Raw genomic sequence first — 24,893 nt, 5'->3', positions numbered from 1 at the left:
CTTTTTGTGGTGAAAATGTGACTCAGCAAGATCTGCACTCAGCTGGATCCTGGAGGCAGCCCTGGGTGCCTGAGATAGAGGCAAAATACCACCAACCAGCTGATGATAGTTGGCTTCCATGGGAGGCAGCTGCCTGCCCACAGCCAGCACCCCTGGAGGGACAGGGGGACACTGCAGTATGAGGTGGAGAGAGAGGGGAGATGCTGTGGAAAGGGATGGAGGTGACAGGTATCAGGGACAGTCAGGGAATCATGGAACAATTAAGGTTGGAAGGGACCTTAAAGATCATCAAGTTCCAACCCCCCTGCCATGAGCAGGGAACCACTAGACCAGGTTGCACAAAACCTCATCCAACCTGGCCTTAAAAACCTCCAGGGATGGGCATCAACAGCCTCCCTGGGCAACCCATTCTAGTTCCTCACCACCCTTCTAGTGAAGAATTTCTTCCTACTATCTAACCTAAATCTCCCCTCTTTCATTTTAAAACCATTACCCCTTGTCCTATCACTATCTTGATGAAAAGATGAAAAGCCCCTCTCCATCTTTCCTGGAGCCCCTTCAGGCACTGGAAGGTGCTCTAAGGTCTCCCTGGAGCCTTCTCTTCTCCAGGCTGAACGGCCCAACTCTCAGCCTGTCTTGATAGCAGGAAAAGGGTAAGGGAAAGCAAGGAGCACAGGGCTCCCCTGCAGGGGAACAGGAGAGGGAAAGACACATTAGGATGGGGCATCTTTGAATGGAGCTGGGAAGTTACACCTATAATGGGTGGACATCTGTTGTGGCACTGACTGCAATAAACATATCAACACAATCCTTTAACACAGCCAAGCTTTTTTTTTTCTTGGTTCTTGCCAGTGAAAGGCTGGGCACCCTTGGCATAGGACACTGCAGGAAGCAGGAAGTGGAGAAGCAGGTCTGGGTTCTGCCTGCCCAGGGGAAGGGTTTTCATGGAATCATGGAATTGTCAGAGTTGGAAGGAACCTCTAGACATCATCCAGTGCAACTCCCCTGCTAAAGCAGGATCCCCTGGAGCACATTCCTGGGATTTCACCCAGGCAGGTCTCCAGAGAAGGAGACTCCACAACCTCCCTGGGCAGGTAGGGTCTCCTCCCTTCTCCTCTTGTGTGTAAATCTGACTGAAATAAATGAGATTTAGGCAAAGGCTTACCAGCTGCACACAACAGAGATGCTTTTTTGAATCAGACCCTTCATCAAAAAATGTCAATTAGGTGTATTTCCTTCCCAAGATTGCTGCCTGTGAGGATAATTTCATCATCTCTGTGTCGTTTGAGCACATTAGTGACAAGGCTACATAGCCACCTGGGCAGGTAGAGTGCTGAACCTCTGAGATTTCAATTCTGCCACCAGTGTTCATGACAAATAGTATATTTTTTTTTCCTCTGAAAAGACCTCCAGCTACTTCAGCCAGGCTGCTGCTGACTGCAGGACTGCTCCTCATGAGAACGATGACAGACTCCTGTCATCAGCTGGCAGCTCCGTCACACCAGGACTTTACAGGCAACTCAGAAGACCAGAGTCACGCCTGCATCAGAGCTCCTACAGCAACACACAGTGGGTGCTCCACTTCCTCACCTGCACAGAAAAAAAAATCACACGCCTTTGGCAGAAAATAATCCCATGCAGTCAAATACCAGAGCAAGATGGGGTAAAATTCAGACAAATTACATAGATAGATCAGATTCCAGCACACCCGGAAGGTCACTCCATGCAGGGTCTGCCAGAGGGAAGGTGGGAGCAGCATTGCTCCTCCAGGGAGGGTGGCAAGCTACCAGCCTCTTGTCAATTAATCCTGGGGAGATGGAGGTGGTGGAGAACACCCTGCCAATGGTAAATGTGGTGATGGGGCATTGGGGGCATATATATGCATCATTAGTCATCCACAAGAATTTTGTTTTTGTAACCTCTGCATTTTTATCTGTCACTTCGAGCAATAAATATGCACTCCCGCCAGTGATTTGACATTACACTTGCTTTGGATGGTTGCCTTTCCCAAATATTAATAGTAACTCATTGTGGACACAGCATTGGTATTTAGTTAGATCAGACCAGCTTCTTTTAAAAAACAACTTTTCATATAAAGAGAACAGATGTTTTCAATTTACACAAAGAACAAAAACAAAGTTCTATTGTTGGGTTGCAGTGAACACAAACATTACAGGCACTCAGAAATTAACACCAATAGGACATTAAAAAAAAAAAAGAAACTAGAAGCCCATCATCATACAGGTCTGCTTATTTGTGCTTCTTCCACCACTTGAATGATTTAGTGGCATGCAACGATAGCAAGTATTGCTTTTTGGAATTCACATGAATTTGAGTGTGGCATGTTTCAAAGATAAAAATGGCATAAACACAAGGACACTTTCTAAACACACATTATACAGACAATAATAATAATAATTTTATAATAACAAACAAGGAATGTAAACCCTCACATAAGGGTAATAAGAGCATAAGCCAACTACTGGCTCCTGGGGGTAGGAAGAAACTACCTCTTTGAGCTGATTATTCTATAGCTGTTCCTTACAGGGAGTATTTTCCTTTGCACCATCTGCACACAAGAGTAAGGCCTCAGCCCTCCGAAACACGGCGTGTGGATACAAAAACTGACAGAGCATTTCAGTTGCGTCAGGTGGGGTTACCCTGTGGTATGGGATGAAGTTAAACCCCAGCTACCCCCATACCCTCTTTTCCCTGGGGATGTTAAAGCCCTTTGACTGCGCTTACCAGCTCCTGGCACGTGCAGGTGGGAGCAGAGCTCAGGCACACGTCCATGCCAAGGTGACCAAACCCAGAGCAGGAGTGTTACCCTGCAGCTGGAAGTCACTTGCAACTCTCTGTCTCACAGACACACGCCCTGAGGAAATATTTCTCAGAGGTAAAGGTTGGCACTGTTCTCATTTCTCATCTGCTGGACCCACAACCTGGATACCTAATTCTCAGCTTACTACAAGGCATAGCTTTTAGCATTAAGAAATATCTCCTCTAGCATCTGCTTCTTGAAAATTGCCTAGTGTCACATCTTAGGTCACCTTCTTGGGCAGATATTTCTAGATTTAGGAATACTGACAAACCAATATTTCTACCTCTATTTCAGATTTACCAGCTCTGCAGCTTCAAGAGGAGAACAGGGATTCTTTATCTTGGCTTCTCCCAACCCTATACAAGCAAAGGTTCTGCTTTTGGTACATTAATAACAGACTTTGCCCCCTTTTCTTTCCCATTGTTCATTAGTTATTTTTATCCAATAATGGCTGCCATTTTACTCTGTCTCACACTCAGACTAAGCATCAAACTATAAAGCTTACTTAAGATTATCACATGGACCCTAGTGAAAAAAAAATAAATAAATAAACCCTTCCTTGAGTTTTAACCCATTGGGAAAATAAGGTTGTAAGTAGAAGACTTGGGGCAGAAAAATGGAAAAGGCTTTCTCTGTAGCATTCAGGTAACTCGGGGATTTCAGTGCTACAGAACAACAGAAAGACAAACACCATAACTCAAAGGGCTGGAGCCTTTTTCCACAGCTCAAAGCAAGCCTCACTGGGAGGGGCGCTGTATGCCTGCTGCTCCCAGTGGCCAGTTTTAAACTTTCAGTCACATTATATAATACAAAACCCAGTTCCAAACCCATGCAGGAAAAAAAAAAAAAAAGAGAAACCAAAACATGACATTCACACGGTACCTTTCAGCTCGAAAGAACCCAAGCCATGAATCATCTTATCCACCACAGAACACCATCACCTCAATGTTGAAATGCAGCAGCTGTTTGTTACCCTACAAGAACACTGAGATGGGTGCTCCCGTGAAGGCAAAACAGCAAGGAAAACCGAGTAGACAAATCCAATAACCTGGAATGCACAAGCTTATCCCCCTTACCTTTATAATGAGTACCAGAGGGACTTTAGAGACCACAAGCAGCCGATGCTTCCAGCCGCCCACTGCTAACAATGTTTCCGCAGCACTTAAGTGATCCTTGGAAGCCAAAAGCACTTGACCTGGGCTTGGTTTGCTTTGCTTGGTTGACACTAAGGCCAAGAGTTGGCTATTGCACGCTGACCACAATTACTGTCACATGCAAAGCCATTTCTGCCACATTTAGAACCGCGCTTGATGCCAGAACCAGAGTAATCGTGATGCTCGGAGTTGTCAAAAGATCTGGAAATGTATCTCCCCACTGCTTGTGCAAAGAAGGCAGCTAATTGCAGTCGTGTACCTGTCCTGATGGTTGGCTCTTCATTAATAAATTGCAACCACGCTGTCTCAAACATGGCTCCCTCAGACCTTGACTCTCAGTATCTCGGAGAGATGCTACATGGCTCTTGGAAGTGGCTTATCAAAATTGGAACCGTTTGCTATCCAAATATACTGAAGCTTTCACTCAAAATTCAAAATCTCCTTGTTACACCACACTCATCACTGTGGTATCTGAGCACCGCCATTTCCAGCCGAATTCCAGCCCCAGCTGGATTCAATGAAGAGTCACTCTGAGCCTGGGGACACAGAGTTAACACAGGCCAGGAACATGCAGCAAGTCCTGCCTGGGCTCATAAGTTTGTTGCCAAAGTTGGACTTCAGCTCCCGCTGAATAAGAAAGGGTCTTGTGGCCAAAGAACATTAAATAGGAGATTGCTAAAGCCCCAGGGCTTCACTCCAGAGTGCTCACACAAGTGTTGCCACCAGCTCCTGGCTGTGTAGAGTGTGTCTGGCAGGGCAGTGGTATGGGCTCTGCTGTTACCACAGAGGTCCTCTGAGAGAGGGGACAGAGGAGGAAATGGCACTGGTTGCTCTGTGTCTTGTGAGTGGCTGTGACCACTGGCTTTTGTTTATCCCGAGGCAACGTGAAGTATATGTAAAAACAATCCCATTTCTACAGCACAACTCTGCCCGTGGATGTGAACCAAAGTAAGGCAACACCCATTGGGTAACACCCAAAAAGAGGGACCAAAAGGAGGTTGAGCCCTGGGTCTTAATGGCTAAAATATCAACCTAAATGCCTTGTACATCTCACCCCACCATAGCCCATCCATGCCAAACAAGCTGTACCTTCAGCTCACCAAACCTCTCAGCCTTTCTGCTTCCTGGGCCACTTGAAATCCCAGAGCCACAGCTCCCGCCAGGTGCAACCACTTTCCCTTCCCAGGCAATTTAAAGACCTGCACATGGTCTGACTGATCCAGAGATATCACAGCACTTCTAAAAAACAAGATGTTTTCACCAAAACAGTCTCCAATAATCAAACAAATCAAAGGGCAACCTAACTGGATCCACAAAAGCAAAATGTGCAGCTGCCAAAGAACTGCTGTTATCTCTGGCATGGCTGGGTCACTGGGACATTTCACAGAAACAAAAATGTATTTCCTGTGTAGACCCAATTAAAATAACTCCAGCGAAATGTTTCATGTGCTCTGAAGACCTGAAGTCAAAGCTACCCAACTAGATTGTAAGGAATGAGATTACTTCCCAGGGGCTGATGGAGAGTACTGAGCACCCTCTGCTGCAGTCACTAAAATTAGGCTCAGCAGCAGTATCTGACCTCGCCAATACCAGGCAGAACAGTGCTGTGCCCTCCCAGCCAGAGGGAGGTTGCCTCTTGCTGCCAGAACCTCAGATAACGTTGGAGAGCACTGCAGGATTCACCCCAGGCTTCCCTCTGCAAAAGCAGCAGATTGAGATACAAGGTCTGGAGAAGACAGCACAACCTCTCTGTTGTGAAAGGTCAGCTCTACCTTTCCTCCTGGGTCTGGCCAAGATCATTCTCCACAGCTGGGTCAGTTGTACTTTACTTGGCTGCCCATGCACAGGTCTCTGGGGACAGATGGAGGCTGTGGGTTACTGGCTATGCAGGTAATCATACTTTGGTTGCTGCTTTGGTTGCATTCTCCATCTTGAGCTTTTTTTTCTCTGTTCATCCCATCATTTGTTTGTGTCCTTATACTGCAGGATCTGGCTGCTTTTCTTGCTGTTCTGGCTGGGACAAGGGAGACAGGTGGCTCCCCCAGGTTGGTGAAACATGATAAAAGGATAGTGGGGAGAGGCAAGGATAAGAACTCTTGTTATTTTGCTTGTAACAAGATGTGCCTTTTCTCTGCCTTCCAGTCTCACTGGCTCATCTGCTCTATATGTGCTCCCACCAGGTTTTGTAGAGAGCAGTTGCCGCTCCAGGATTTTTTGGATGAAACTGAATAAACTCTTGCTCCAGGGGAAGTTCTTCCAGCTGGAAATCAATGGTGAGTCACAAGTGGCTGCCCTGGGTACCATGAAAGCTGAGGAATCACCTAAGTGATCACAGTGTGATCTGGATGATGCTGTCATCTACACAGGAATTGGTAACTGATCCCAAAAACTTTGCAGAAAATCCTTGTAAATAGTCCTGGCCTCCCACACCACGGGTTGACCAATATCTTCACAGATGAGAAAAGCTTCTACCTACAGCCACGGTCCCCTTTGCCCCTTACAACTAATATGCTGGGGACTGGAGAAAGGATGGTCTGAGGAGAAAGGGCTGACATTTGGCTTTCATTCTCTCCTCTGCTGAGCCATTACACACATCTAGTGAGGACAGAAGGGTGACACTGCAGCTTGGATATGTCCTGGACAGCACAAATGGCATCAGCAATGTAGGCTGGGTAATAATACCCAGAAAACACACTCACAACAGGGGCCGAGTGAGTGCTGCAGCAATGAAAGGTGTGGGGGGGTTTTTTCAATTATTATTTATTTTTTATTTAACATTGCAGTGGCAGTTAAATACCCTATTTCATATTGAAAGAAGGGCTTTCATTTTGCTGAGGAAAACAAAAACCTACTTAACCAAAATGAAAACCAGAAAAGGTTCGCAGCAGATTGAACAAAGCATGTGATTTCACCCCAAACCAGATTTCTTTCTGTTGAGATCAGTCCGCTTTTTTCTGGATTTGGGTTTTTTTCTGTTGATTTGGAAGCAGAACTGAAAAAGTCAAGCACAGCAAGGGTGTGAGGAGAAGTGATAGCATTTGTGAGAGCAACTGATATCGCTGGAAAAAACAGGCCAGGCTTCAGGCATTAAAAGGTTGTTTGTTTCTTCCAGCTCTATCAGCTGGCTTCATAAAAGCTCTTCCTTCTTCTTCCAAAATTCTTCTAGCTTATCTCCTTAGTCTATCCTGGCTGCAAGAAAACATCTACTGAAACAGCAGTCATTAGTACTGTTCGAAATATAAAGATGACAGACAAATCAAGAAAGTACAATAGCAGCTAGTTAAACCCTATCTATTTGTACAAATTCTTGTGTCTAACCCAAGACTGAAATAGTCTCTTAATCAGAGTGCAGATAATTAACAGAATATGATGTTACTAACTCTACCAGCATTAAGAGCTGAGAGCAGCCAGCTCCCATTGTGCCTGTTACTTGCCTCCCCTGTAGGTTTAACAGCACCCAGCACCTGGCCAAGCAGAGGTGAGCAGCAAACCTGCCCAATTTGTAAAAGTCCCATCCAGAATAGGTCCGTGACTGCAGCCTTTGACTGAAGCAAGCAGCAGGTTATCACAGCTTCAGGATTTTTAGGAATTGTTGGGTTTAATAGCCCCTAACTCTTTTCTAGGGAGTAAAATCAGGGTCGGAGAAATGTATGTGATGCCTCAGAGAAACTCCATAATAGTACTTCATGGTGGCTGTGGCACAAGCTTCTGGATACAAAGAAATGGGCATTAAAATGAACCTAATGTGGGCGAGCTTGAGACGTGCCAGACTGTCTCATGTACTCTAACCCATACCAGCACAGCTTTGCCAGCTCCTTAACAGCACACGTTGCTGGAGAACACCCAACCCATCTGGACCTCTTTCCAGAGGAGACCTGCATGAAGCACCACTCTGCCCTGTGACTTGTCCTGAGCTTTCCAACCCACACATCAATCTATTTTTTTTTGTAGATCCTTACGCTGGCCCCGTTCTGCTGGATGAGAAACTTGCATCTCGCTGTGGCTACGTCCTGTCAGAAGACGTGTGGGGCAACCCTGTCTTCCGAGCATCAGTGCTTGGCTGCCACGTGGCCAACGAGGTAAGACCCAGAGACGGGCTGGAAAACACTTCAGACAGCACGTCCTGTCCAAGAGGACAAGATTGGGATATCATATGGCATCCCAGTGTGTCATGGTTCCTTGTCTCTCTCCTGCCTGGCTTGCCATTAATGTCATGGTTTGGGCCCAACAGGACAACAAAGGAACAGCCCCACGGCTGCTCACTCAACTCCCCACACACACACTCTGGGATGAGGAGGACAAAGCTCCTGGGTCGAGACAAAGGACAAGGAGGGATCTTCACCGATTGAGGTCCCAGGCAAAACAGACTCAACTTGGGGAAAAATAATAATTTAATTTCACACCAATCACACACACCCAGGACACAGACACACACAGAGCGGGGCTTGCATATGTTACCCCACCCCTCCCTTCTTCCTGCCCAAACCCCTTTGTTCCTGGTTTCTCTCCCTCCTTCCCCCCCAGCGGCACAGGGGATGGGGATGGGGTTTAGAGTCAGGTCACAGGCTGGTGGTTCCTGCTGCTCCTTCCTCCTCAGGAAGAAGGATTCCTTACAGTCCTGCCCTGCTTCCCCACGGGGTCCCTCCCATGGCAGAGTCCTCCACCAGCCTCTCCTCCATGAGTCCTTCCCACCAGGCCTGGAGCTGCTCCAGCCTGGGCTTCCCACAGAGTCACGGCTGCTTTGGGAACAAACTCCCCTGGCCCGGGGGCTTCCAAAGCTGCATAATCAGAGTCCACTGGCAGCAAATCCTCTGGCCCCAACATCCAAGTCCAGTGGCCAAGTTCACCCCTCCTGGCACCTTCAGGGAATGTTCCACCAGGTTCCTCCATGGATGCAGGGGCACAGCTGCCATCTCGCCATGGGCTGCAGGGAAACTTCTGCTTGGGCACCTTCTGCCCCTTCTTCCTCACCATCCACCAGCATTGCTCTCCCTCTCCAGCTCAGCTCTTCTCTCCCAAGCCCTTCTCTGCTCAGCTCTTATCTCAGTTCTTTTGTATGTTAATCACAGAGGGGCATCTATTGTCCCTCTAATGGCTCCTTGGCTGGGTTTGGAGCAGGGGGAGCTTCTCAGCTTCTCACTGGAGCCACCCCCAGGCCTCTTCCCCCACTACCAAAAAACCCACCAAACCAGAAGACAGTGGCATGTTTTGAGAACTCAACAATGACCTCAAGGAGTCAGTGTTGACGGTGTGTAGGAATGGGCAGGCAATGGCTCTCCAGGATGAGGTTTGTGCAGTGCAACTGGCATGGGATTTCCTCTCTCCATGAAATGACACTTAGCCTAGTGCTGCTGACTAGCTGCCAGTTCTCAAGCATATCCTTGTAACTGCTCATTTGCCAGCGAGTTTCTTGAAAGCCTCTCTGGAAAGAAGTAGGCATCTGCTTCAAAGAGCAACATTTGCGGAGTGATTCTGGCAGACCATTTCCTGGCTTAATTTGTGTGGTAATGTGCCTGTTAACACATGCCTAGGGACGTAGATCACACACATCTATTAGACCCAGATTTGTATCACGTAACTTTAGCCATCTAAAAGATAATGTCTAGTCTAAACTAGTTGTTTAGGCTTCCACAATAGTCACTGCACAGAAACTGGCATCTCCGGAAGGTGATTCACCCCTTCCTAAAATTTGTGCAAAAGTTTAGCCTGGATTTCTGATTTCTAAATGATAGTTGAGATGCAGTGTGTGTGCCTAGAAACAGAGCATATCAGAGCAGAAACTTTGTTGCTTGTCCGTGTTTAGTCTGGTTGATCCTGGAAGCCCCACAGAAAAAATAAGGTAAAACTTTACAGGCAGAGGTTATGCTAACAAGAATGGGGGGTGAATGGTGTGCTGTGCCATGACCAGGATTTCCAGACTGGAAATTTCTCTGGAAAGGTTTTGCCTTTTTCTGTAGAAAAAACCTACATCCATGTCAGATGGAAGCACAGCTCATGGATTCACGTGTGGCTCCCGGAATGCTGAAGGACCAAGAGGAGCTCTTGGTGAAGCTAGTTAAGACAGACACTGAACAGCACTTTTAAGACAGATCTAAGCTACCTACAGCAAACTAAAAGCTCCAGCACTTTCTCTCCATGAGGAGGCACATAACAGTCATGAATGGGAGGAAGGTGAACCCCATGGTGAGGCAGGTCAGATTTATCCCTGACTAAGCTGCTCCTTAATACTGTGGCCAGAGCAGTGCTGAGGTGTGATCAGAGGCAAAGGCTGCAAGTACTGAGGCAATATCTTTGGCTCAGAAAGCCCTTGCACAAAAGCCATCTAAGAGAGGGTGGTCTGCTGGAGGAACCATCACTACAGCTCTCAACCTGTCCTCCTCATTATAAAAAACACTGTCAGAAGCAGGACACTGGGGTAGTCAGTCCCATGCAGCCCCCCCCTGGATCTTCCACACTCTCTGCTCAAATGCCTGTTTTTCTTCCCAGGCAGATGAGCTGTTTTCACTGACTGTGAACATCAAGGTCTCTTCGTTTTCAAGCATGAGGGCAGCTGTCACCTACACCTACCCTATGTACTGCTCCTACCCTTCGTGGGCTTCAAGAGAAATCGTATGTGAAGAAAACTACATGGAGGTAAAAGCTTTCCCACTGAAGGCAAAGCTACACCCAAACTCCCTACCGGGCATGACAACCTTCACAAATTCCTATCAGAAGCTGATTTCACACTGTGAACCAGGCATAATAGCAGCCTGTGGATATTCAGCAGAGGGTCTAACTGCAGATGCTTATTAGGAACACATTTACATATCATGGGTATTCTGCATGCAGTGAAATTCAGTTAAGTGTACAGATGATGTAGGTCAAGCCACTGCAAGAAAACCTGCAGCCAGGCAGGGCACTCCTGCTGAGCTCATGAAGGTACCTTTATGCTGCAAGGTGCTGCAGCATCTGTGAGAATGTCATCCTTGTAACTGAAATAATAAAACCTAAAGTTTGCAGAGCTGCACCCCTCCTGTGTCACACAACTCAGAGGATGTCATCATGAGACAGAACCTGCCTCTGGCTGGGTGGTATAGTTTGGTTGTCCAGCCTGCTACCAGCACCTACACACCACTGTAGAGTTAAGACCCTGAACAAAACAAACTTCACTGTTTTTGTATGCACCTGCAACAGGCAGGATGAAGAAAGCATATTTCTCCTGCTAGGACTTGAGGCTGTGCAGCCATGTCTGGGTGTTGCAACACACTTCAACCATGGTACAGGTGTCTGGGGCAAACACTGACTCCAAACTCAGCATCCAGAACCCACCTCACTGCAGCACATGCTGGCAAGATTTACACCGGAGCATCTACCTCAGGTAGTGAGGATCCTGCAGTTTCAGGTGTTCAGCCTGCATGGGAAGAGGGACACGGCCCTGTGAAAGCCAACAGCTTGCTTCCCTAAAACTACTGGAGACCTAGATGCCCCTGAAAGTCTCTAGAGTGGGATCTAGTTTACAGCTTACCAGATACAAACCAGGACTTTTGATTTACCTGGTTATACACAAAGTATTCCCCCTGCTGTACATGCACCACCATAAATGTCACGGCTTTAACTTTCATTTTAATGCCACAGAAATTGCCACCATCAAGAACCCCTTTGGAAACACTCTAATAACTCCCAGTGAATGTAACTTGCTAAACCCTGACAGACACCAGAGAAGAAATCTGAAAGCCATCTCTCTGCTCCCAGTGCCTGTAATAATGGTGAAGATTTGTTTGTTCCCAAAGACTCTCCTCTGTGTCCCCAGGTGTCAGTGAAGACAGATGTCCCTGCAGTTTCAAATGACTACACCGTGGCCTGGCTGTCTGCCCTGCCAGAGGTATGAAGAGGAGTCATTCCCAACAGTTCCTAGCCTAACTCTACTGACTAGTCCCACGAGTCATCCTACGGGCATAGCTCCATCTCTGACAAAAAAAAAAAAAAAAGGGACATGGCAATGATACCATCAAGTACTGAAAAACCTCTCAAGTTTTCATAGAGCTCTAGACTGCAAAAAGATATTTTAGGTGGGAGAACAGAGCCATGTGCTTGTTACTTTAGTGGAAACTGAGTTCAAGACAAACAAAGGTAGGTGGTTCTTCACACAATGGGTAGTGAATCTGTCAAACTCCTTGCCAGAAGATGTTGGAGCTGCTAAAATCTTGCTTGATCTTGAGAGGAGACTGGAAAAGATGACCGAGGACATATCCAATAAGACATAGAAAATACAAAGAAGCTACAGATAGGTCAGGAGTCCCTAAGATGAAAATTATTTGAGGCTGGAAAGTATTAGGGGTAAATAGACATGCTTGTCCTACTTTCCTCATGTCTTACTTGCTCCTTATGCCCATTTTTCCTTTTGACTCTCCTCCCATATGGTTATCATTTCAGGACACTGTTCTAGAGCAGTACAGACATTATATTTGACACAATATGGACACATGCTACAAAAAGCAGATTGTCATTTGGCCTCAGGGCTGCTCCAGCAATCCCGAGACACAAAGGCAATCATTTTATTAACAGCACAGGCATTTTGTCCAAGGGGATTTGTTCAAGGCCACCAGTCTAAGCTCCTTCCAGGGCTGCCATAAGACTATCTGTAAAAATACCTTCAAGAGTTATAGGATTCCTTATATTTATATAAATCAAGGGGTTTTCTTGCCTGGGGTGAATTAGTAGTGTCCAGTGCCACTCCAGTTACTCTAGCTTCTAGTAGGAAAAAAGGTGCCACAATATCATTGTTTTTTTAAGAGGCTCTGGTGGGCTTCCATCTGACACAGCTCCTCTCTCTCTTGCAGACTCAGAACATCGCATACCAGCAGTGGCAGCTGATGTTTGTTTCTCCCTCAGGGAGAAAGAGAATAACAGTAAGTGATGCAACAAAACTGGGCTACAGCTTCAATAACAGCCTGTCCCGGGTGTACCTCCGCGCGCCCTACCACAGCAACGAGTCTGCCCTCAGCGTGGTGAGTTCTTGCTCTCAACCAGACACAAAACTGTGCTGTTGCCATTGCCTCCCTCAAGCATCAGCCCTCCTTTTGTCCTGCATCCCAACAGGTCAGTGGTGTAAATATGAACATGGTGACTTCCACTTCCATGTACAGGCAGCGGTGGCTGCTTCTGCTGATTGACACAACTGTCTCCTGTCCTGTTGGTAAGGATTTCTTCCCTGTTCTCCAGAAATAACCGCCTAGGACCTAGCAGAAAACACAGTCTCCCCATTTCCCTGTGACTTACTCTGTAAGAGAAGAGGTTTACAAGCTGTTCTCAGAGCAGCATGAGCTGAGACTCCATGGCTTTAATCCCAGACAAACATGTTCCCTGCTGTGATGCTACAGGACTTGTGTTCCACTGCAGCGTCATGCCTTGTCTCTGGTTTCTCAAGTCCCCCTGTTAGGTACAGGGAGCAGGAGAGAAGTAAAACTGCTACAGAAGGGCCAAGAAGCCTCCTGGGGACTAACCCCACAGTCTTGGCTCTCCACTGTCACATAACTCCACGCAGAGGATGGAGCTTTGCACCCTTGGGACTCATCTAGACCTTTTATCTGGAGAGACAGAGCTAACCTGGCTTTCTGCAGAACAGTGGTGGCTGCACCTTCTGTCTCTCACAGAGCAGTGTTAATGTAATGGATTAATGCAGGAGGTTTTAAGTTGTCATGATCTTGGAGCCAATATTTCAAGGAGAAGGTCCAAACAGGAGGCTCTGTGCTCCATTTCTTTTGCCAGTAAGGCAAAGCTCCTGGGACCAGGACAGGAGAGCAGGTAGCTGAGAAGCATGACTGTCAGTTCTTTAGGATAAACTGTCACCTGAAACTGGTGATTCAAGTCTACTTGGAGTGCCAGGGTTTCTGTCACAAAACAGCAGTTAGTTGGCTAATATCCTACAAGGTCTTTCATTAGTGAAATGTGCAAAGGTAACCTGGTGAAGAGGAGCCCGAGTGAAGACTGACTGGTAATTAACCAGTCTTCTGGAACTATCTCTCTACCTTAACAGATGGCATCAGTTTCACTGACACTACACTAACATGGACTGTGCCAAGAGCTATCCCCACACTAGTGGTCCAAGAATCCACCTTTATGTCTAAAAACATTTTAATGGGAGTTGATGGTCGAGTCATAGCAAAACCGGAGGAGAAGAACTACTTACTGGAGCACAACGAGACACACATCGGAATAACTATCCCCATTGGAGCAGAAGGAGGCAAGTTAAGGGTTAGTATGAGCCTGTCACACACTAATAAACTTGGGGGCCTGTTCCGTGGAAGATGTTTCTAAATCATGATCAGTCCAAATAGCGATTGGCTGCTGCTTAAAATTCTGTGATACAAGAAATATTGGAAGATCTAGACGCTTCTCTGTGTTTTGAAAACACTCAGAAATGAAATATCTCTGGTTACAAAACATGACAGAAGCAAGAGACTGTCTTTTGTTAACAATCTATAAGATACACTCATAAATTCAGAGTGAAGGACACCTGGGCACTGGAGTTCAATTGTCTATGTTGTTACATTATGAAACTAGTCCTGGTAAACTTCTGGTTTGGGTCAAGGACATCTGGATGAAGGAGTAATTTCCTAAACAATTTCCAAACAGACAGCATGAGTTAGCATGGGACAGGTTCCCAGCATGTAGTTTGGGTGCAGCCACCTCCTTTGACACAGCATATTCCTTGTCAATCTATAGTCTACAAGTACAGAAGCAGCATCAAAATAAATGTTCAGTAGAACAGAATAGAACGGTGTGGGTTGGAAGGCGCCTTTAAAGATCTAGTCCAACCCCCTGGCAATGGGCAGGAACATCTTTCACTAGATCAGGTTGCTCAAAACTCCATCCAGCCTGACCTGGGACATTTAGAAAGCAGCTGGCAATATTCTCACAGGGCTCTTTACCAGTTCCATTTGTGAAGATGACACTGGTGTGATTTTGACTTATCCCCTTCAGAAGTTCACTTCTGTGTGCATCAGTGGACACTCACATCTCTATGTATATCGTGACATCCCACACACTTGGTCTGAAGCACTCCTGGAAATACTGACAAACTTTCAGAGTGAAATGGGACAGAATGAGAGACATGACTGGTAGTCCAGGCATTGTAAAAACACCCTCCCAAACCTAATACTTCCTTATTGAGAATCTCTGCAGTACTTGAGCCAAACATGAATGACACAAATGGGCCAAGCAAGAAAAAACACACAGACAAGCTCCCCTAGCAAACTGCATCCCAAACTGTCCTGGAATACCATTTTCTCTTTCTAGGGTAAGAATATTAACCATATTCAGGTTAAATTCCACTATTGAGCTTTTGAGAATTAAGACTAAATGACAAATTTTACCCCCTAGAGCTCCATATCTGGTGGTGTTTATGGAGTAATTTACAGTATTGACTTGTTCTTGGAGCACACGTGGACAGATGCAGATTGGCAAACCACGAAGTATACTGTCATCAGATCCATAACCACACCTTTCATGCCACAAATACCAACTGTTATCAACAGTAAGTCATTCCTCTCATTGAATTTTACCAATCTCTTGCTTTTGCTGTGTTACATATTATTCCATAGGAGAGCAACCAGGCTGGTGAAGGGTCTAGAGAAAAAGTCATACAAGGAGCAGCTGAAGGAACTGGGAATGTTTAGGCTGAAGAAAAGGAGGCTGAGGGGAAATTTCATTGCCCTCTACAACTACCTGAAAGGAGGTTGTAGGGAGGTGGGTCTTGGCTTCTTCTCCCAAGTAAAGAACGATAGGACCAGAGGAGATGGCCTGAAGTTGCACCAGGGGAGGTTTAGATTGGATATTAGGAAAAATTTCTTCCCTGAAAGAGTGGTCAGGCACTGGAACAGGCTGCCCAGGGAGGTGGTGGAGTCACAATCCCTGGACATATTCAAGAAACATGTAGATGTGGCACTTCAGGACATGCTCTAGTGGCTGAGGTTGTGGGGTTTTGTGGGGTTGTTTTGGTTTGTTTTTTGGGTTTTTTTCTGTTGATGGTTGGACTCAGTGATCTTTGAGGTCCTTTCCAACCATGACAATTCTGTGATTCTGTGATCTGAGCTCTGCCACAAACCTATATTCACCAGAATGTTCTCAATTCCCACTTCCAATTTGCTAGCCAAAGTTAAGATTCAAGGTACTACCAAAAAAATCTAAGCCTTTAGCCTTAATGAAGGCACCATTTATCACCCATCATTGTGGGGTGAAAAGAAAATTATAAATTGCTGATAAGAACGTAAACATTTCTTTCACATTAACATCCAAATTTTTTTCCAGGGAGCAGTGGATGTTGTGTTGTTAAATTATCATATTGAGGAGAAAAACTGTCTGAGGACAGCACTGATTGATGGCATTTTCTCCCTCAAACTGCCTGCAGTTGTTATCTTGGGAGCATACTGAAATGATTGTGCCAACCAGTGGTGCAGTTTAGTGATATGTTCCAATGCATTAAGACACTAAAGATCTTTGGAGCTGTCTGGAGAACTGATATAGAATGAAAAGGGAATGTCTTAGCATACACTTTGATCATTTTCCCATGTTTTCTGTGGCTGAACTAGATTCCAGATCTCTTTATAGGAAAGTCACCACACATCTTAGTGCACCTCTAGAAAGTCAGTGGACCCACTTTCTATAAAGTTGTGTGTATTTGTTGTTAATCTCCTGCAGCTTGAAGCAATTCTCATGTACTCAGAGTATTTGAGATCTAACTAGAACACAAACACTCATTAATCAGCCATTAAAGAATTGCCTGTTGGCTAAGTTTCCTGGAACTTGAATGGGAGGCCACCCCAACAGCCTTTGTTACTTGATCCACATCAGCAGTAATTCAATGTTCTCTCCCTGCAGATACTCTGCCAGAGGAAAGGCTATTTAATGTTGCCTTTGGACACTTTCTCCCCGATGTCTCTCTGGTGGCAATCACTATAGGAAATGTGCCATTTACCCTGAGGGAAGCCCAGCACCACAGGTTGAAGATTTACGAAACTCCCTTTTCTAACAGAACGAAAGGATTTATCCTGGAAGTCTCTTTTGATCACCCCTATGTTCTAAAGGAGGTAAGATCCAGCAGGTCACTTCAGCAGCTGAGTGGAGCAGGTAGGGCAGTCCCTTTGCAGAATGCAGTCTGGCTTCTATTAACAATTGTTGATTAGTCAGTCTTAAAGGAGTCAAGGACTCTGAGCTCATCTGAATCAAGATTAGAAGGTCGCGTGTCCCCACCTTGCTCTCCCTAGGTCTCTAGGAGACAGGCAGCAGCACGTGTGATTTGATGGCATGAAATAAGGCTTCCTTAGGTGTCTGTCAGCATGGTGTCCATGCGCACACCCAGCAGGGAGAAGTTTGTCAAATCTCTCTCAAACGCTGTCCCTCGAAACAGGAGTGCCTTGGAAAAATAAATGGGTTCCTGCAACCATGCAAACACCAGTTACCAACATCCAGTCATTCCTGAGCAATTTCCGAGTTGGTGCAGAGCCATTTGACCGCTGGTGCAGGCCGTGCACCCTGCGAGCATGCACGGGGGATTGGAAACGTGGTTTTGTTAAGCTTCAGACCATTTGCAGTCTAAATATTTGTGAAAAGTATAAACTCACAGAGGGAATTCAACCTCTCGTTTCAGAGGGAGGGTGCATAACTGCAAGTCCTCTGCCACCCTTTCCATCCTGTGATGCTATTTTCTGTCACAAGGAACAACGCTGTGAACGCACAGGATGAGGACTTGTACAAATAGTTCCAGGCTGCAGTCAAACCACAACTAAATTGCATTAAGGATCAAAGCGAGCCAAAAATTTCCAGAAGTATTTCTTTCAGGTTGAACAGCAGGTTTTGCTTTGGGAGCACTTTTAGTGAAGTAAATGAGGATCTTAAGAGGGATCTCTCAGAGCATCTCCTCACACCTCCTGTTTTACCGACTACTTACTCTCCTGGGCTCAGCCCACACTTGGAGGAAAGAAGAATAAGGAGTGGGACCTGGATGTCCCCCTATGAGCTCTTTCACCAGAGGGCTACAGAGGAAACACCACTGTGTTCATTGCCGCCTCCATTTTCTGAACAGGCACTACATTCTCCACATTTGTGTTTGGCTGAAAGAGCTGCTGAATCCAGTCCAGATCTCTGAATAAGTTTCAGGCCAACTGAAGTGATGTTTTTGGAGGCTGAGCTATTTGCAGGGGAGAGGAGGGTGTTGGAATAATTATTTACTGCTGCTCAGGATATACATGCCTGTCTGTTTTGGAAGCCATTGCTACTGCAGCCTTACTCTTCTCTTTCTTTCAGTATGTGAATAGAAATGAAACAATATACACCCTCCTCATTAACTACACGATGAGTGTGGGCCCGGAGATGACACCCTATTATCATCTGGCACAGGTGGAGTGTGTGGTTGCTGATATTGGTAAGGTTTCCCCTGACATTACCTGGTTTGCATCACGAGCACAGATCAGGTTTTCATCGACTCCAGTGAGAACAGCACTAGACTGAGGATGAGAGCTTTTGGGAAAACCCCACCCTTCAATAGCTCATTCTTGGCAACACAGCCAACCTGCTGCTTTTCTGATGGCAGCTCTTCTGCATACTGGCAAGACAGTCTGCCCTCGAGACACTGGGAGCAATAAAAATTAGTGTGTAGAAGGGGCTGGCTTGCCAACTCAGAGAACAAGATGCCTCATAACTTGAACATACATCTACTGGCAAAACTTTCAGACATTGCTACGAGTTTCAGTTTGTCCTCAAATGCAATTCTGCCTCTGCGTCCAGGGCGGAACTCAACTGACTCAAGCACATTGCTGTGAAGTCCAAAGACAGCATTTCTGTGAGGAGACAATCAGCCACTAAGAGCTGTGGTTAGCAGGTTATTGAAACAGTCATAAAGTTTGATTGGTATTTTCTCAAACTTCTTAGATTTTGGATGCCACAAAGGTGACAATCTCCTGACTGTCTTGTTTTCGCTTTGAAATAGCTCTGGGCTTAACCCAAAGCAGACTGACCAAAATCATGTATTTACCTGCATAGCTCAGCTTGCCTTACTAAAACAGGGAGTAGTCCTGGAAGCAAGCTGGCAGGCCACTGCTAAAGCATGAGGATTCCCAGTCCCACTGGTGGTGAAGTGCTCCATCCGCAGCACAGCCAAAGCCCTGCAGAGGATGCCAGCATGCACATAGCAGAGCTGCTGCAGAGCCAGTGCCAAACTATCCATGACAGAAATCCCTGCCTGGGTCAAACATTGTTCCTTCATTGCTAACTCTTCATCCCACATTCTTCCTGCAGAACTACCAGAAGCAGCTGGTTACTGTGATGAGGAAAACCTGTATCTAGCCATCCCTACTTTTGGCTTGCACCAGTATTGGAATCTCTATCTTGGTAACAAGCTCCTGAACCGGCACATTGCCCTTACCAATGGGTATCTTGCAGCTACCAACTCTACACACCTGATCTTGCAAATACCTCTGTTTGCTGTGGGAATTATCTATGAGGTACATGGAACCTTACAGCAGTCCTTTGAAGGACATAGGACTCTTTGCTCACACAGCCACAGTTTGTAGTGCTGTAGTTTTAAAACATCCAGGAATCTAAGGCAGTGCAAGGAGGACAAGAGGCATCAGACATGGACCCTTGTGGTAATGCCATCTACTATGCAACCCGCAGGGCTCAGTTGTCTCTAAAAGATAAGCACCAGGTCTTCACAAACAAAGTCCTCAGTATTTTTAGTAAGATGAGGCAAAATGTCCCATCTGCACTGGGCCAGAAACAATATTTCAATACAGCTTTTATGAAAGAAGCTCTTTTAAAAGAACGTTTTGTAGAAATGTTAAGACATGGCAGGGGGAAATTGATGCTGTAAGACACATCCAAACTATTCTACAATAATCAGCCAAAATTTATCTCTGTCACAGCGATCAATTAATTCACAAAAGAAAACTTCTTCCCCCATGTTGCATCAGGCTCAGGTTTTCACACTGAGTTAACTCTTGTGACTTTAGTATTCAAGAGGCACAAGCTAAAGAGCAGAACTTTGCACATATGGATCACGTGCCTTAACAGGAGACCTCTTCCATCACCTCCTTCACAGGAAGTGTCCTTTCAGAAAATTAAAGCAAGGTTTGATGTTGCCCTAAGGAAAGTGAGAACTATGGAGACCTTACAGATGTTCTCCGTTAGCTGCAGTTTTAATCCTTCATCATTTATAAGTAAGTTATACAACTGATCAATCAATACAAAGATCTATGATTCTTTCCTTGAGTTTATCACCAACTCTCTGATTTTCTCAGTATGCCACCCAGATGGTACCATAATGGTATCTGCCCAAATGAAGACAGTTCCTGCCATTGATATGAGTAAAACCAAACTAAGGGATAGCTCTTGCAAGCCTAGAGACTATAATGAAGAACACGCCTTCTTCAAGTTCCATGTCACCACCTGTGGCACTTCAGTAAGGGTAAGCCCTTAGATACATCTGCTGGAAGTCTCTCCCCCTGTATTTTCTTTTTCCCCTGCCCCAGCTCCTGAGGAAGACTGAGTTTTTAATGAGCTTCCCATATTGCACAGTTGGAAGGTGATCACATTCTTTACGAAAACGAAATTTCTTATGAGAAAGAGACTCTTCCAGGACAGAGCACACCAACAATCACAAGAGATCCAGACTACAGGTAGACGTTACTTGCTCTTTGACATTGCTCACTTTGGTACAACTGCTAGAAAGTGGAAGTGAACACGAAAACTACCCTTTCTCCTCTTAACAGACTAACAGTCTTGTGCTACTATCGAGCCAAAGAGACCCTGGTCCTTGGTGCCTTTGCTAGTGATCCATCCACCTCACCTCCCTTTGGCTCTGGCACCATGGTACCAAGATCCAACCTTGCAGGTAGGCAATTCTCCTCCTCCACTTTTAAACTTCTCTGACTCTTTCAGTTTTAAATTCAATTGTTAAGACATGCCCTGCCTCCTACTAAAGAAACTCCCTAACATTTCCCTTCCTGAAGTAAACAGAAGGGCAAGACAAACCCTGACTGCAGTTTCAAGAGTGTCCAAAGGTAAGTCTCCTCCTAAAAGAGACCAGAAAATTTCCAAGCAAGTTCTATTTTAAGTAAAATTAAACAACAACAAAACCCCCTGACATTTTCTTGAGATGAAACTTTCATGGAATTCTACAAGCCCAACATGGCAATACTCAAGAGACCTGTGGAGCCTGTGTTTCTCGAGGTGGAGCTGAAAGATGAAAGCCCCAGCACTGAGTTATACCTGGAAAACTGCTGGGTAACCAGGTCTCTAGACTTCAACAGCACTCCAAGATGGAACATCACTGTGGATGGGCAAGTAGTCACTGAATTACCAATGTGCTCATCAGCAGAGCCTTCATTTCTTCTAGTTCTGTTGATCTCCTCTCTCAAATAGGTGTGAGATTAATGGCAGCGAGTATGTTGCAGAATTCTCTCCAGTAGCTGTTAGCCCCAGGGTGAGACACCCTTCTCATTTTAAAAGGTTGGCAGTGAGGAGCCTGGCACAGCCACTGGAACAGGTAAGATGAAGTGAAAGGCTCCCCTCCTGCTCAGGGACCGTATCCTCTGAACTTCTTAAGATCATTTTTAAAATAGCTGAGTTAGACACTTCACAGACTTAAGACCTGGCCAGAGCTCAAGCCAAGTAGCCTGACTGGTGCACGGCTTTAATGTAGTTCTCTTCTCAAATCTACTCTGTGACACAGTTTTAGTGACTTCAGATTGGACTGGTTGGAGTAAACAAAAGAGTTTGGTAGGTAAATATGATTTTTATCTGGTGTTTCTGACTTTGTATTAGATTAGATTTGCAGCACTTAAGCTCAAATGTCTAGAACAGAAAAGACAACTTTTATATGCTGTCATATCCACATGAAGTTCAGCTCTGTTGTCTCACATCTGTCCCAGCCAGTCAACAATCTCCTCAGATACCAGCCCAATGGGCAGAGAAACAGAAATCTGTGAGTTTGGTCTTACACTTTTGAGGTTCTGTCCTCCTCCAACAGGTCTAAGAAGAGTGAAGAAAACTCAGGACAGTCACCTGAGGGTGCTCTGCTCCTAGTGCACCCAGCTGAGTGGACTCTGGCATGTTTACTGATAGAAGCCTTAGCAATACCCCTGCCTGGGCAGCTTAAGTAACCACTTAATTTTTTGACATGGCCTTTCCTAAGCAGTTCAACCCATGAACTTGTTAGACACAAACATGATGCGATTCTGGCTTGTGCTGCTTCCTAAGTGTGCAGCTGCATCTAGCACTAGATGCAGTTTCTGTCCAGCTTTGATAGATAATCTCACTGCAGCTCGTGACGTTTTAACTTCTCCTGTCCCAGCCTCTCAGTTACCAAACTGCCTGAGGGCTCCTTTGACACCAAATTTGATATTCAAGGCAGGTTCTGCTAGAAGGTGCCACAGGCAAGTGTTCAGACAAGCCTAAGTCTAATCAGCTGCAGCCTGCAAAAGGCAGACAGAAGACAAAATGCTGCTCTGCAAAGCAAGATTTGATCTGGACCAAGTGGCACTTTTTCTTCTCAGGTCTATGTGCACTGTTTGGTGGCAGCATGCTCTCCTACCAACATACCACCTGGCAGCCCCTGCAGAGGACAGTGCAGCTCAAGCAGGGAGAGGAAGGGTAGGTGTTCAGGAGAACAAGAACCATTGCAAAGTACTCCTGATGTGTTTTTTTTTAAGAGATTTAGGACCTTTGGTTTTGGCATCTGAAATGGCTCTAACCCGGACTGTGTAAGATCACCTTTATTGCACACTTTAACACCTTAGCACCCCCTGAGCAGTGTGCATGTATTCTTTACAAACTGCACACACACCCTGCATGTCATTCTCAGCTTTTCCAGGTCACTCTTCAGCCAGTCTCCAGGGCTACGTCCGTGCTGGACCAATCTGGATTGCTGATCCAGATGGAAGATGACGCATGTAAACTGGATCTGGTAAGCACACCAGGCCCTGGGTACTCACCTAGAGAGGTCACCATGCCCTGTGGCACAGGCCTTAGACCAGACCTTAGAACTGTAAGTTCTGGGACAAGAACTAGGGAACAGAAGGGGTTTGAAGTCCCTCAGTCTAAGCATGAGCTTGTAAGAGAGGGAGGAAGGAGAGGTACATGCCAAGCCAAACACAGGTGGCACGGCTCTGCAGAAGATGCCAGCAGCAGAGCAGGGCATGCTGGAGTTGGGCTGTAGCAGGCAGTTTTGAAACCAGATACTATTTCAACAGGTTTTCAACTGGACTGCCCCCCGTCTGAAAGCAAACGGCTCCAAAATTTTAGAAAACAAAACAGCACGGCACAAGTCACTGCCGCATGCCAAATTGTTCTGAAGGGCTCACGTCCTCCAAACTGCTACAGCTTACCCTGTAACTTCATCTGCTATTGGAGAACCAGATCTCCAGCCTCCCTCCTCACTTCACTGTTTGTGTGTCTCCAACAGCACCTAAAGGCTCTGCTGTGCTGGCTGCTTTCTAAATAGTGCAGCTAGACACAGGAGCTACCTCTTTCAGTGACCACCACAACTATCTCGCCTGAAAAGACCAGACAGGCCTCAGGACAGCACCACACCACCAGAGAGTGCTAATCCTGCTCACAGGACTAGTAAATCTAGTCACCTGTAACCTCTCTCTGAAGTGGCTAAAAAAGAAAACAGAAAACAACCCAAGACTGCAAAGTAACACTTCTTGTCTCTTCCAGCTGTTGAAACATGGACTTACAGATCACTAAAACTATTCCAGCCCTGATTATGGCTGCTTCTTGTAATACTTCATAAAGTGGCTGCTAATCCTCCCATGTGAATGTAAAGTGTAAACCTGAAAAGTCAAATAAAAATACAAAGTAATGTCAGTGCAGAACATCTCCTTGCTACCGTGCAACAACCACCAGCTGGTGTACCAACCTCGGCTTCAAAGAGCCAAGCAATCTGCTACTTGGGGCCTCTTCCACATGCACCACAAAGGCATCCTTTTTTTCCCCCTTTCATGTAGATTTTTTTGTCTATAACATTGCATCTCTGAAACCTGTTAGTTCCTCACTTTCCTCTCACCTGCCCCCTGTATGGAAAAGGCTAACTCGACACCATGGGAGAGGACAGATGCTCGAATGTGACTAGAAAGGACAACTTACCTGGAATCTTGTTTTCTGTGGCCACAGAAAGCCTTATTATTATTATTATTATTTCCTAGAGACCAAGGACAAACCACAGGACCACCTGTGTCCACTCTGAGATGTGCCTACGGTGTAAGTGCAGGCGTGGCTGCAGCAGGAGAGGGTGGTGAGCAGCAGTGAGGAGGGGGCAGCATCTCTGCTGCTCTCCAGCACTGAAGGGCTAAGTGCTGTGAAAAGGGAGGGCGCTGGGATCCCAAGACCCCCTCGAGATGCCTTCCCCTCCGCTGCATGAGCAGTGCTCTCTGCTGCCCGCAGCCAACACTGCAGCCAAGCCCCCTCACTGCTCCCACAGGCTTTCCAAGAGATCACATTCCCCCTTTTTAATGTTATCAGTAACAAACTCGTTAGTTTAGGAAAACTTCTGAAAGTTGTCAACTGGGATGAAGGTTAAATAATGATGGCTAGTTCTTCTCCCAGAGCTCACAGGACACTGCCTAGTTCCACTCAGGTGAGACCAGGCCTGGGGTGTCACTAAGGTTTGCTCACTCTGCAGTCTAGCAGAGCAGATCCAGGTATACTTGCCTGCAGCAAGTGGAATATCCCAGATCTTTTCCCTCTTGCTCTGGAAAGCCAAGCATGGGTCCAGCAGTGTTCCATACCCATCCACTCCACTACCCAGCAAATAGGGAGACCTGGGAGTGAAAGGAAGAAAGTGAGACAGACTGCTTTCCCATTTCAACAAGGATTTCAGGTTCCCACCTTCTCGCAGACAAGCCAGAGAGTTTCCACATCCTTGGCTTCCTCCCCCTTGG

At 46.0% G+C, this 24,893-nt stretch overlaps 1 protein-coding gene across 5 annotated transcripts; it reads left to right on the top strand.

Annotated features, from left to right (window-relative positions):
- The first annotated feature begins 5,409 nt into the window (after positions 1-5,409).
- Positions 5,410-23,820, top strand: LOC127383295 (uncharacterized). 5 transcript variants are annotated; one of them, XM_051615959.1, is made up of 23 exons: positions 5,411-5,865; positions 5,962-6,020; positions 6,156-6,248; positions 7,927-8,054; positions 10,462-10,608; positions 11,765-11,836; positions 12,795-12,962; positions 13,054-13,150; positions 13,991-14,208; positions 15,337-15,490; positions 16,834-17,042; positions 18,259-18,376; positions 19,249-19,454; positions 20,051-20,168; positions 20,250-20,416; positions 20,527-20,627; positions 20,721-20,842; positions 20,961-21,011; positions 21,107-21,290; positions 21,373-21,496; positions 22,506-22,602; positions 22,823-22,915; positions 23,414-23,820. In XM_051615959.1, exons 1-22 carry the CDS (start codon positions 5,492-5,494, stop codon positions 22,894-22,896), a joined length of 3,081 nt encoding a protein of 1,026 aa, XP_051471919.1. In that variant the 5' UTR covers positions 5,411-5,491; the 3' UTR covers positions 22,897-22,915; positions 23,414-23,820. The 5 variants fall into 5 exon arrangements, with proteins under 5 accessions (XP_051471920.1, XP_051471919.1, XP_051471916.1 ...); XM_051615957.1 differs by having other exon boundaries at positions 5,412-5,865; positions 22,814-22,915; XM_051615958.1 differs by lacking the exon at positions 23,414-23,820 and adding an exon at positions 23,202-23,299 and having other exon boundaries at positions 5,413-5,865; positions 22,814-22,915.
- The last annotated feature ends 1,073 nt before the right edge of the window (positions 23,821-24,893 follow it).

Source organism: Apus apus, chromosome 3 (assembly GCF_020740795.1).
Source record: "Apus apus isolate bApuApu2 chromosome 3, bApuApu2.pri.cur, whole genome shotgun sequence".
Taxonomy (NCBI): domain Eukaryota; kingdom Metazoa; phylum Chordata; class Aves; order Apodiformes; family Apodidae; genus Apus; species Apus apus.
This window is presented reverse-complemented; position numbering and strand designations above follow the sequence as displayed.

What these genes read in the sequence shown, in the direction of transcription:
- LOC127383295 (XM_051615956.1), top strand. Translation starts at nt 5,492, where the DNA reads ATGGAGAGTACTGAGCACCCTCTGCTGCAGTCACTAAAATTAGGCTCA. An exon ending in GTGTGTGGTTGCTGATATTG is followed by an intron (nt 18,377 to 19,248) that starts GTAAGGTTTCCC and finishes TTCTTCCTGCAG; the next exon opens with AACTACCAGAAGCAGCTGGT. An exon ending in ACAAGAGATCCAGACTACAG is followed by an intron (nt 20,628 to 20,720) that starts GTAGACGTTACT and finishes TCCTCTTAACAG; the next exon opens with ACTAACAGTCTTGTGCTACT.